The sequence below is a fragment of the Rhea americana genome, unplaced genomic scaffold (assembly GCF_003343005.1).
Source record: "Rhea americana isolate MKP2758 unplaced genomic scaffold, rheAme1 scaffold_8, whole genome shotgun sequence".
Taxonomy (NCBI): Eukaryota; Metazoa; Chordata; class Aves; order Rheiformes; family Rheidae; genus Rhea; species Rhea americana.
Genome location: NW_028186978.1, coordinates 5,956,536 through 5,968,596, shown reverse-complemented (window position 1 = coordinate 5,968,596; position 12,061 = coordinate 5,956,536). Strand labels below are relative to the sequence as shown.

Here is a 12,061-nt window from a genome sequence, read left to right as displayed (position 1 = left end):
TATAACTCATTACAATGTCCATATTATTATTCACTATTAAATATCATTATTAAAATGTAGTATTTTCACAAGAGGTTGTGATAATTCTGCTTCTATTAAATTTGGTGCAAATATTCTCTGGTTTGCAGAATTAATATCAGAAGTTCATAGTTTTTCAAACCATTACGGCAACTGGTTAACATACTCTGACAAACTTCCTTTCAATAAACAGAAGGAAGTGCAGGCACCCATTGCTATACTCATGAAATAAAGATACCCAAGTGTCATCCATAACCCTGTTCCAAGTAGGTGAAACCTGTGTAGGAGTGAGCCCTTACACTTCAGGGGAAATCCACTGGACACATCTAGTTACAGCATCAACACATTAACAAATACTCTTCTGAACAAACATTAATATGAACTCACCTCACAAACCAAAGATGCTGTAGTAGTTTTACCAACTCCTGGTGGACCGGAAAGTAATGCCGCTTTAAAACTAGTACTGTCGTCTTTGCCTCCAAATTTACTGGTCTTTGCTATAAAAAAATTGCAGGATTTACCTACGTATGTATTACTAAAAAACTATATACTTTATGTAAACCTTTAAAGATACTGAGTTTTAAAACAGAAAAAGCTCTTGTGAAAGTTGCTATGATATATCAAAAATGTATCTGCCTACATCCTAGGCATTTGGAGAAATGCAATTTAAACCACTTATTTTAAGACTCACTGTGATTCAAAACTGAAAAACAGATGAGCTATTGATGATAATAATTTAAAACATGTCAGCAATTTTCTGACAACCGTATCATAAAAAAAAGCAGAAAATACAATATAGCTGCAGTTAAGCATATATGCTATTGTGTCACAAACACATACACATCAAGCACACACTGCCCACAGAATTACAGACTACCAGAACCAGGACCTTAGCAATTCATTTCTTCCCCAGGAATCTTGTCATCCCGTATTTTCCAGGCGTGTAGAGGTCACCACTGGCCAACATTTTTCTTATTAAGAGACTGAATGTGAGGGCATTTTAATATATATTACTGCTAGGTTATTTTGATTTCTTCTGTAAGAAAACATCTTATTTAAAAGAATACCAAGAGATTTAAGACACATTCAGACAGGGCTTGGTGCTTTGTTTTCTGGGGGAAGGGTAGTAAATAGACAACTGCCCTCAGGCTCAACTGCTGCTAAAAATACTTAAACCTCATTCCAGATTTCTAGAGTCACTCTTCCAGTGCACACATCCCTTTATCAGCATTTGGCACCGAGCAGTCCAGCTGGCACGGAAAAACCTGTAACACAGAAGTTAACTGTGCTTCTCACCTTGTCTGTCTTCAGAAGTATTCTTGTGCCAGTTTCGGAGCCATCGAAGCAGTTTATTGGCACAGCTTTGCTCACCCTGCTGTCCAATTATTGCCTTGAGAGATGTAGGCTTGTATTTATCTACCCACAGTAATTTCTCTGTTCCATCTTCACTCTGCGCAGAAACCAAGTTCCTCTCAGGCTTTGGGGTTTCTTCCTTCTCTACAGTTTGCTGTTTAAAGTCTGTAAGTTTCCGAACAGCAGTAGTTTCTTTCTTAACAGATTTGAATGCATTTCCTTTATCAGGCGTGGAATTCTTTTTTTTATTATCAGTTTCTTTTTTGAAGGGACTAAATTTTCTTTTTCCACCTTCACTTTTCTGTGGTGTCTTTTCATGCTTCAACTCTGCTTTTTTTGCCTGGGAGGGGCAAAAATTAATAACTGCAGTTTAATACCTGAAAATGAGATTGTGTAAAAACTGACACTATGTAGAAAAGTGCAGCTGCCCCCAAGTCAGATACTTAAAATAAAAAATGCATCAGAGGAGCAAAAAAAAAANAAAAAAAAAAAAAAAAAAAAAAAAAAAAAAAAAAAAAAAAAAAAAAAAAAAAAAAAAAAAAAAAAAAAAAGGCTAGAAAGAGATCATTAGTACAAAGTAGAAGTCTTAAAACAAATATAAAACTCCTATTCTCAATACTTGTAATGGAAAAGATCAAAGTGATAACTGTAGGGTTAGTGTTACTGTAACAAACAAACCCAAAGCTACCACAAACAGCTCCTTTGAATAAAACTTAACAAATAACCCCACACACACAACCCCCTAATTTATTGTAGACAAACCTCTGCTTCAGCTGCCAATTCGTATTTGGACTTTTTGCCTGGCATAGTTCGAATAAGATCAAACAGGCCATCCTCATCAATAACTTTTGTCCCTAAAGTTGATGCCTGGAGCCAAAACAAAAGTTAAAAACAAGGTCAAAGAGAATTGACAAAGAGAAACAAAGAGAATGTTGTTTGAGGAGGATAAAGAAGTGAGTGTTCCTTGCTGAAAAAGATGGCTCAAGCATTAAACAAGATAATACTAGAGCAAAATAGTAGTATTTTAATCACTTATTAAATATGACACATTAGAAACTTGTTTACATGCTGGAGGTGGCTAAGGAAAAGAAAATTATTTATGTATGTGCATATATATATTATATATAAAAATATATTATATACATATGTATACACACACACACACACACACACAGAGTGTCTAAATCAAAAGATAAGATATCTACAGCATCTGCAGTAGATGCAGGCACCGAGATTCAATTCCACCTGATTCACCACACAAGCATCACCGCAACTCCAACATGTGCTCTATCTCATGGAGCAGTTTGCCTTTTAGCGTTAATAGCTAGCCATAACAAATGCATTTGGCATAATACTCGTATTGAAAATATACCCCTAAGAGTCAGTCACGAAGTTCTGCTGCATGGCCTGTTATTTAAGCACAATAGAGAACCTGTATGTGTAAATGTAGGCATAATGTTTCTAATGCAACTGAGCATAGACAGACTGTCAAGCAAAACAGGTTAAAAAAAGAAAAGGAAAAAAAGAGGAGGCAGTGTCTACATCACAACCAAACAGCTGCTAAAATCAGCAGCTTAAACAAGTAGAAACAAAGGTTTTATTTTCCTCCAAAGAAGAAAAATACAAGACAACTTTTCTTTAACATACACTTTGTTTATAGTAACACCTCTTTTTGGAAAAAAAGGCTGAAAAGAAAAACACACACACAATGAAGTTAAGATAGAAACAGTCACAATTTCACTTCTGCTTAGCTGAGGCACAGAAACACTCACCTTCTCACATTTAGATTGGCCACAGTCTCGTCCCATAACCAGATAGTTTGTCTTCTTGCTAACATTGCCAGTTACTTTTCCTCCATAACGTTCAATCAGAGACTTAGCCTCATCTCTTTCAATAGACTCCAGAACTCCTGTAATTACGAAAGTCAGGCCTTCCAAACAGTTTTCAGCTCCCTGAAAACCACAACATTGCAAAAAATGCCATTAACAGATGCAATTCCATCAAGTACCTTTCCACTATACACAATTTTAAACCACTACTATGTCAAGTATTCTACTACCTAGATAAAGAACAGTTCTAGAAGCCAAAAATACTGTCAAAAAGTGTAGCTACCAAGGCTTCACGCATTTGTTTAACTAACAGGACATACAGGTAAAAACAAGTATCACTCTAAACACCCTGTGTTTCAGCCATAGGTATCAATCAGATGTGTGACAGCAACCTTCAACTTCTTAAAACCAGCAGCTATTTTCCATTATCACTTCATAAACCAGATACTACTTCTGAGCAAATTATGCATTCATTAAATTTAGGCACTACTTTGCATTACAATTTAGCTTCTTCCAATATGTATTTCCTACTGGGAGAAAAAAAAAGTTTTAAATATTTAAATTGATGCTTGTCAGATCACTTATAACTGCAAGCCCATGATACACAACATACAGAAATTCTGCTGTAGCTAAACTTACTTGAGGTATCTCTTTTGAGCCCAGAGCTTTCGGACCCTCACGATTTAGGAAGCTTCGGTAAGCCTGATAATTTATTCGCTTCTTTTCAGAGTCCTCAGGACTTACAGACTTTGGCAGAAATGAGAGATACAAACAATGTAATACTTGAATATAAGCACAGTTTCCAAGTCATTTTTATGCATCAAAAGAGAAGGAAGTTCAAATGTTTGTTTTGATTTAATAAAACACAAAAAAGCTTTGATAAAGACTTCCAAAAGATCTGAAGTCTTAAAAAAATATGTACCCAAGCTTATTCTTCATTTTCTGTAGATGTATCTGTGCTCCACATGCACATGTTCATTCAATTCAAAAATTGCTTTAAATTTATAACCTATTTTATTCTAGAATGACAATCAGGTATAGACATGACCTACATTCATATACAAACTACTTTGTTTTATTTCTACTTTTTGGAGATATAAGCTTGTTAGGAAAACATTATTTAGAAAAAAAAAGTTATAAAAACAGAAGTCTCAGACTCCCTCTCTCCAAATGCAACTGTTGCCTGTAACAGAAAGATCTTCCATTTGCCAAATACACTAGACATGGTAAGCAATGCCTGATGTTTGATCACCGGCACTATCAAGATATACAGCTTTTATTAGCACTCCTAATCACATTTTAAATTACTCAACTTTAAGTGCCAGAAAATTTTGATTTTTTTTTAATCCTTAAAAAAAAAAAAAGTATGTTTTAAAGTTTTCACTAACCTACTAAAGTGCATTCAGTACTCTAGCTACAGATCCAGACAATTATACAAAAAATCCCCACCACACACACTAATCCTTTTTGATTTCTTAAAAATCACCCAAAAGATTCAAACAAACTACCAATTTACAGTAGTCATACACAAACATACACACACAAAATGAAAACAGTTTTCCTGCAAACAGTGAAGTCAACTAAATTCTTTTGATAGCACCTACCTCAGGCTTTTTGGGAGAAATTTTCTGCTTTTTTGGTGTTCTCTTCTCTTCTTTCCCTGGAGTATTTTTTTCTTTCGATGACACACTTCGAGCACCTCTTTCCTTCTCAGTGCTCTCTTCTTTTTGTTTCAGAGCCACAAGCTTAGAGCTAGGTTTCAAGGGCAAGGTCTTATCTATTGACTCTCTTGCTATTTTACCATCAGATGATTGGAGGGGCAAACGAGACCTTTTTGAGTTTTCAGATGTAGTTTGCTCCTTTACAGTATAACTCTTTGCTTCATCTGTTGAGTTGGTTGCTTTCACTAAGAAAGGGAGAGAGGGAGAAATACATATATAAGAATATATCATAATATTACAGGTTGGTGAAATATTTTCTATATTCAGTGTTCTACCTTTTTGCGATTGTTTACATCTTTCTACCATGTTAGGACTGCTCTTGGTGCTCAAAACTGCTTGCTCTTCTTCTGAATCTTTCCGAGCCTAAATCAACAAACAATGCCAGAGTAAGAGAGGCTGCCCGACGGCTAAATCCAGAACCCTGAGTTTTCTCACTGTTTAAGTAAACCAGACAAGATGACATTTAAAAATTTGATCCCTACCACAGGCCAAAATATAACCTCTATCAAAAACTGAGCAAGTTCCAACTCCCAACCACAAATATAATTGCTCCTTAAGTCAAAGGAGATACAAACTTATAAGCTACAGTACATTTTGATCCTAATCAGTTCACCGAATAGTCCAGAAGTACTAATATTTGCTAATTCAAAGTAGCAATGCAAAATTCTGAGCGCCCTGGTGTATAATCTAGCAAGTATTTTACTGTGTCTGGAGTAGCCCTTTGCCTTCTACCACAAAAGCAGTGGGAGAGCACGCCTCCAATGCTGGAGTGGGGTTCAGAACTCTCAAGACTTCTGCTTGCCCCTGCTCTCGAGAGCAGGGCAATATTCTACTCCGCCTTTCTCCTCCCTTCTCCTCCCCTTCACTTTTCACTTGTGTTGTCCCACTGACTCATTTTACTTGATCTGGGTCTCTTGGAACAAAGACTACAGCTGATCTAAAGCATGCATCTTCACCAGCTCACTCCAGGTACTACATAGGCAGTCGCACTAATTTGAGATGAATTAAAAGCTCACATACGGCAAGAAATTGGCAAAATAACTCTCTCCATCAATCGTATCTTATGCAACTATTTTCAAGCTGACAAACAGCTATATATTTTAGCAAAACTAACATTCCAATTTGCTTTGATATTTTACGAAACAGCCTTAAGCTTTCTTTATTTGTATTTCAGAGGCTACAATACACTACTCTGTGGGAGGCCTACCACGGATACCTATAACAAAGTGCATTTCAGAAGCTGCTATGTAGAACTTCTCATGAAATAACTTACTACGCAAAAATTAACCTATATGATGTGCTCTCTTCTGCCACAGCTATGCTCCTTCCAGCGCCCAAGTTTTGACACTCTATAGAGCGTATGCTTCTTTAGATTAGAAACTGGTTCTACACCACATCTCAGTATGTCATGGATGCTAGTTTGAATGGTTCAAGGGGACAACAGGCCACATCATAGAGAAGAAATCCATTGAGGTTTCTTAAATACATAAAAGTCACATCCAAATCAAGACATTAAATTGTTAGAGGAGGAAAAAGTTCTAAGGAGATCACCCCCTTCTTATACTCCTTTAGCTATATACTTTCATCCACCGGCAGAAACTGAACACTGGGCAGGATGGACCCTCAGTCTCATTCAGCAATGTGATTAGGAGGTTTTGAATGCCATACCACAAAAGCTACTTTCTTAAAAAAATAGGATCGAGGGTCTTGTAAACTTTGAAAGTCTTTTCATAAATAATTTGAACTGAGTTATTTGCATTCAAGTACATATTTGATAAGATAATGAGCAACTGAAATAGATTTCTAGTTCTGAAACTATACAGGAGACAACAGTTAAGGCAATATCGAACTGTCTATTCTTCTGCAGTAACACAACACTGAAGCACTCTTTTGCAAGACAATGTAAAAATTATAAGACCTATTTATTTTAAGATGAAATTTATGGACAAGTACAGGTAGGTCATGACAAAAGATGAATTCCACTAGTGGAGGGAATAATAAAAAGGAGACAGGACAGTTTTGATATAGACACTAATTCTAATTCTGATTAACTTAATCTAATTACTAAGTTTCAAGGGAAATAGATAGTACAAACATACAAAATGATGTCAGTTGATTGCTTTACTAAGTGAGAAAAATCCCAGAAGAACGTACAAGCATGTTCTTCTCATACTCATTATTGTTCTTAAGGGCATTGGTGCCTGGAAGTCTCAAAACAAAGTTTAGGTGCCTAAACAAGAACACTCCTACCAATCCAATTACGAAAACTAAAATTTAAAAAGAAGTCAACCTTTTTCTTCTGTGGAGTTTCATCCAACAGAGCCAGAGTTCTAGCAAATTCTTCATCTTCATGCAACTGTCTCTCCAGCTGTGAAAAGAAAAGCATGACTCTTAGGCTCAAGTTAAAATAATAATAAAAAAAGAATTTAATCCTTCAAAAAGCAAAGAGTCAGTTTCTCAAGATGGCACAGAATGACTGCCCTCCTCCCTCAAAAAGAGGGGCAAAACTCTAATGAGAGAGTAAAGTGAGTGTGTTGCACTAGAAATTTTAATAAGCCTATACAATTTGTTTTCAAAGAGGTTTTCTATTCTTTTGGATTTTTATTATTATAGTGTATCTCTTTCACGTACTCAATCAAATCCTGCAGGAAAGACAGGTTTTCAACTTGCCATTAGGATGCAACCTGATGGCTTTAGAAATCTTTGAAGAAAGATACCAAAAGAAGAGTAGAAACAAAGTCTGCTGAAGTACTATGATGCCTCAACAAAAAATACATTACTGTCTATTCACTACTAACAATTTATCGCATGAGGGAGAAGGGGGGGGGGGGAAGGAAAATAGTAATTTTGGGGAAATTTAACTACTGGCTGTGACCTGGCTCTTGTCATCAGGAGTTTATTTATTTTATGGAATCAAATTAAATATATTCTAAATGTTTATAATGCTACTTTTACAATTGATTTTCTTTAACAAAAATACAGCAAGGACAAACACTGCACATGGAATCTGAGAAACTTGTGTATCCTATTGTATAAAATAAAACACAGTCAGGTTTGGTTTCACCTGGTTTCACCAGGTTTTTTATCTCACCTAAAATAATAATAATTGCAACTTCTACAATGATGATCCACTGTCAAGTTACATTTTCTATCCAGTATGGTCACTTGGGGGGAAAAAAAGAAAAAAAGAAAAGAAAAAAAAACCTTTCCTTTTCCTGACAATAGGCATTGTTTACTGACAACAATATACATCATTTTTTAAAAAAAAGGGGGCAGAAAAAAATCCTTTCACAACTGCCTTAAAGTTCAACATATGTAGTTAAATGATTCAAAGAGGTGACTTAATAAAACCAATATGCCACAGTTTGATTTGATTCACAGTTGACATCAAGTTTTTCCAGTCAAGTTATTTAACTTTCTAGTAGATTAAAGCTTGATGCATCACAACTCTGGAAAGGCCAAGGATAACACCAAGTTTTAAATGTTAAATATACTTACTTCAAAAGATGCTACTATATTACTAGGATAGAGGAAATGAATTGATCTCCGCAGAAGTAAATCATCAGATCTATGATAATCATCACAGAACAAGTAAATCAAGATGTATACCTTTTCCTCATATTAGCAGTGATTCAAACCAAAAAGTTTATAATACACAAGTAAGAATTCACTTTTCTTCTTGACTACAAGCAAACTAAGATGACAATAGATGAAGCAGCTGTGGATGGCAATAGTTTTTGGTCAGCGTACATGGAAAGTCCATTTTCATTTCTTAAGGAAGAAGAATGGCATATTAATGAAACTGTTCTTTGTACAGAATGATGCATTTATACAACTTTTACCTCTGAATCTTCATCAAGCTGCAGTTGCCTGGCAATGGCCTCATCGTCCAGTGTGCAGTCTCTGCCTTGTGAGGGCTATATGTAAAAATCAACGGTTCAGTTTCTCAACATTGTATAAATTATAATCATTTAATTTGTAAAAGAATCATCTTGCATACTTAATAGATAGGCTAAACCTTAAAAATCTAGAAGAACTGGGTAAGAGATATGCAGCATTTTATTCCTACTTTTCTAACCTCAACATAGCCCTAGTAAATAGTAGCTCAGAGATGACACTATTCAAAACAAAAGTGTTAAATTTAAATAACTCATTTTTTCAAACAATGATGGACCTTTTTGAAGTTACCACACCAGGCAATCTTGGAGAGAAACCAACAATTACTAAGGAAATTTGGAATCACAATGTGTATTTTATTTGGGGCTTTGGCACTCAGCAAATATATATGCCATAAAGTTCTGGAAAACACCCACACTGGCCCACATTAAGTTCTCATCCATTTGTTAATCTCAGAAAGCTCTTTAAAAATTTTAAGGAAAGTCATTTGGAAAGAAGAGAATACTACTTTCAACTTTGTGCCCATCTTTTCATACAGGAAAGTTCAACTCTACAATTGTACTTGAGGAACTGATATGATATGCACACGCCAGCAAAACTGAATCTACACTTGAGTGATTATAAAAAAAGTAACATCAAGTACTTAAGTAGCTTCTTACAGTCATTAGACTGGTTATTTTGTTCTGTTATCAAAGAGATAAGCAACCTGAACAAACATCATCAATACTGACCTCTTTCCTTTTACTTGCCACCAGTTTCCTTTCTGATCGCAGGACGTTACCTGTCCCAAAGTAATCAAGTGCTGAGGTCGGGGTCAGTTTCACTGGAGATAAAGGTTTACTTTTAGCTCGCAGTTTTACATCATCTTTTTTCACTGTAGTTGTTCCTGAGCAACCAATTGCTGATGTCCCATTCTCCTTAGGTTTCAGAGAAATTCTCTTATTGACAAAGTCATCATCTTCATCTAAACATGAAGAGTACTTTATTACCTCTTGTACAAGGAGCTCAAATAAATTACTATATTGTAACTATTAAGAGAACTATTGGGCAGATTCTGTTAACTCATACCCCAACAAATATTACAGATATTTCAGAGACATTTGGAAAAAGGCAGACTCACGTGATACATTATTTAACATCTTTAATAACAAAGCTCAAGTCTGACTAAATTGAATGCCGAAATAAAACAAGAGACAAGAATTTCAGTTACTTCTACTCATCCATACCTTTCATTTATAGGAAACTTTTACATAAAAGTAGATGAACAGAAAATCTAGGTCACTGAAACTTGAATCCTTTCCTTAACTAATGCAACATCAAGTTGAATAGCACAACTCTTCGCTTCATGCTGAAGAAATACAGCACAGTGAAACACAAAGCTACATTTTATTACTTTCTAGCATTCATTAATTGAGCAGCTAATATATGCTTCCTAGAGTTATATATGCTAAAAGTCTCTCAATATTGCAATATTAATCAGTGAAAAAGGTTCGAAGTTTGTATTTACCAAAAACCCACACGGTAGCTTCCTGAGTAAGATTACAGGACAGGAACAGCTAGTTATTTGGAGAGTAGTGCTCATACATTATGAATGAATAGTTTACCTCCATTTTTACTTTGTCCCTTTAAATTCTATAAGCCATTCTACAGCCTCTACATTTACACACTCTCCTTCCAGTAGTCAGAACTATCTCCAACAAAGAAATGTAACCATTTGACAGAACACAGATACCAAAGACAAGAGCTCGGCATACAAAATAGATCCCACACACACACATAAAAAAAAAAAGAAAGAAAAAGAAAAAGATGTGGTATACATAGCATCAGTAAGAATTAGCCCATAAATCAATCAATGAACACAAGTCAATCGAAAAAGGTCAATCCTTCCTCTTCCATAGCAGTCAGGACACTGTCTTCCAGGCAATAAAACAGAGGAAAAGGGTTTGATAGCCATTTGTTCCTTCTGAACCCAAGCTTTTCACTCACTCAATCAACAAAACGATTACCAGGGACTTCACCAAATTGTGCCAGGTTGTCTTCCAGTTGTGCGGTTTCATCTCTATAACTCTCAGTAAAACTTCACACAAAAAGCTACAGATATCATAGCCAACTGATTAGATTGATGTGAGAGTCCAGAAGACAAACTATTATAGGACAAACTTTTCACTAATGATAAAAGCACTTTCTTTGCATTCTTAAAAGATTTCACAAAGCATGATAGGTCTACAAAGAAATCAGCAAGAAGAGCCCCAAAATGAACTAAAGATACAAAAAGAACAGACTTGATAGGAACTAAACTGACAGAAACTTGGTCTCATTTGCATGCTTCTAACTGAAGTCTGGTTTTACTTCTCAAAAAACAGAGGTTTCAACCACTCCCCTCAACGTATCACAAACAGAGAATTTTCTAAACATCTATTTTATAACCAAAAAGAAATCCACAGTACTATTAGTTTGAAAATGACCATTTGTTTGTATCTGGAATTTAAGCTCCTATGTTTTTGTTCATACAAAAATTTCTACATTCTTATTCACTTCCTTAAGCTTAGATCATCTTAGGTGTCAGTTAGATCTGTAGTTTTTGATCTACACTGGACAGAGAGAAACATTTTTTTTATTTCATCTTTTCCTCAATGGATGGTAGTAGCAACAGTGTTTTAAGGCATCAGCTGGAAGGTTCTGCTATTGAAGTAGCATATAACATAGAAGAATCCTGACTATTCCTGTGTAAGAAGGTTCAGAGGAAAAGTTAAACCACATATATCTGTAAGGGAAGAAATTAGTTTAGCAGTTAACTCAAGAATGCCTAAAGATAGAGATTTATTTAGCAGAAAACAGCATTTTAGCCAAATCAGTTGGCAAAAAAAAAAAAAAAAAAAAAAAAAAAAAAAAAAGAAAGAAAAGAAAAGAAAAAAAAAATTCAAGTCCGGGTCCCCTCACCTGACAGCAGAGAGTCTTGCCAAGAAGATAAAAGCTTTATTATTCTCAACACAATCAGATATTTTCCTTAGGCAGCAGTAAATCTCTTACTGCCATTTAGCTCAGTGCAACTATTACATACCAGTGAGATTTGGATACTAGATGCTTTAGGTTCCCAATTTACAATAGGTCTTAATAGAAGACTACTCATCTACAAACTTTGTTTCAAAAATATTACTGCTTCTTGTAGTTTTTCAGTTTAACAAGAAAATGCATTTGTCAGAGTAAAATGTACCTATTACTAAAAATCAGCAATTAATGCAG

General features: G+C 35.2%; 1 protein-coding gene across 3 annotated transcripts in view; it reads right to left on the bottom strand.

Moving 5' to 3' along the window:
• The window catches only part of RFC1 (replication factor C subunit 1), a 40,948-nt gene that overhangs the window by 8,083 nt on the left and 20,804 nt on the right, over positions 1-12,061 (bottom strand). For all 3 annotated transcript variants that reach the window (XM_085322773.1, XM_085322774.1, XM_085322775.1), the window contains 10 exons: positions 9,550-9,782; positions 8,764-8,838; positions 7,212-7,289; positions 5,197-5,284; positions 4,805-5,106; positions 3,840-3,947; positions 3,144-3,323; positions 2,134-2,238; positions 1,315-1,711; positions 406-515 (listed from right to left, as the gene is read on the bottom strand). In XM_085322773.1, coding sequence (XP_085178899.1) covers positions 406-515; positions 1,315-1,711; positions 2,134-2,238; positions 3,144-3,323; positions 3,840-3,947; positions 4,805-5,106; positions 5,197-5,284; positions 7,212-7,289; positions 8,764-8,838; positions 9,550-9,782 — 1,676 coding nt within the window. The remainder of the gene's footprint in view (positions 1-405; positions 516-1,314; positions 1,712-2,133; positions 2,239-3,143; positions 3,324-3,839; positions 3,948-4,804; positions 5,107-5,196; positions 5,285-7,211; positions 7,290-8,763; positions 8,839-9,549; positions 9,783-12,061) is intronic.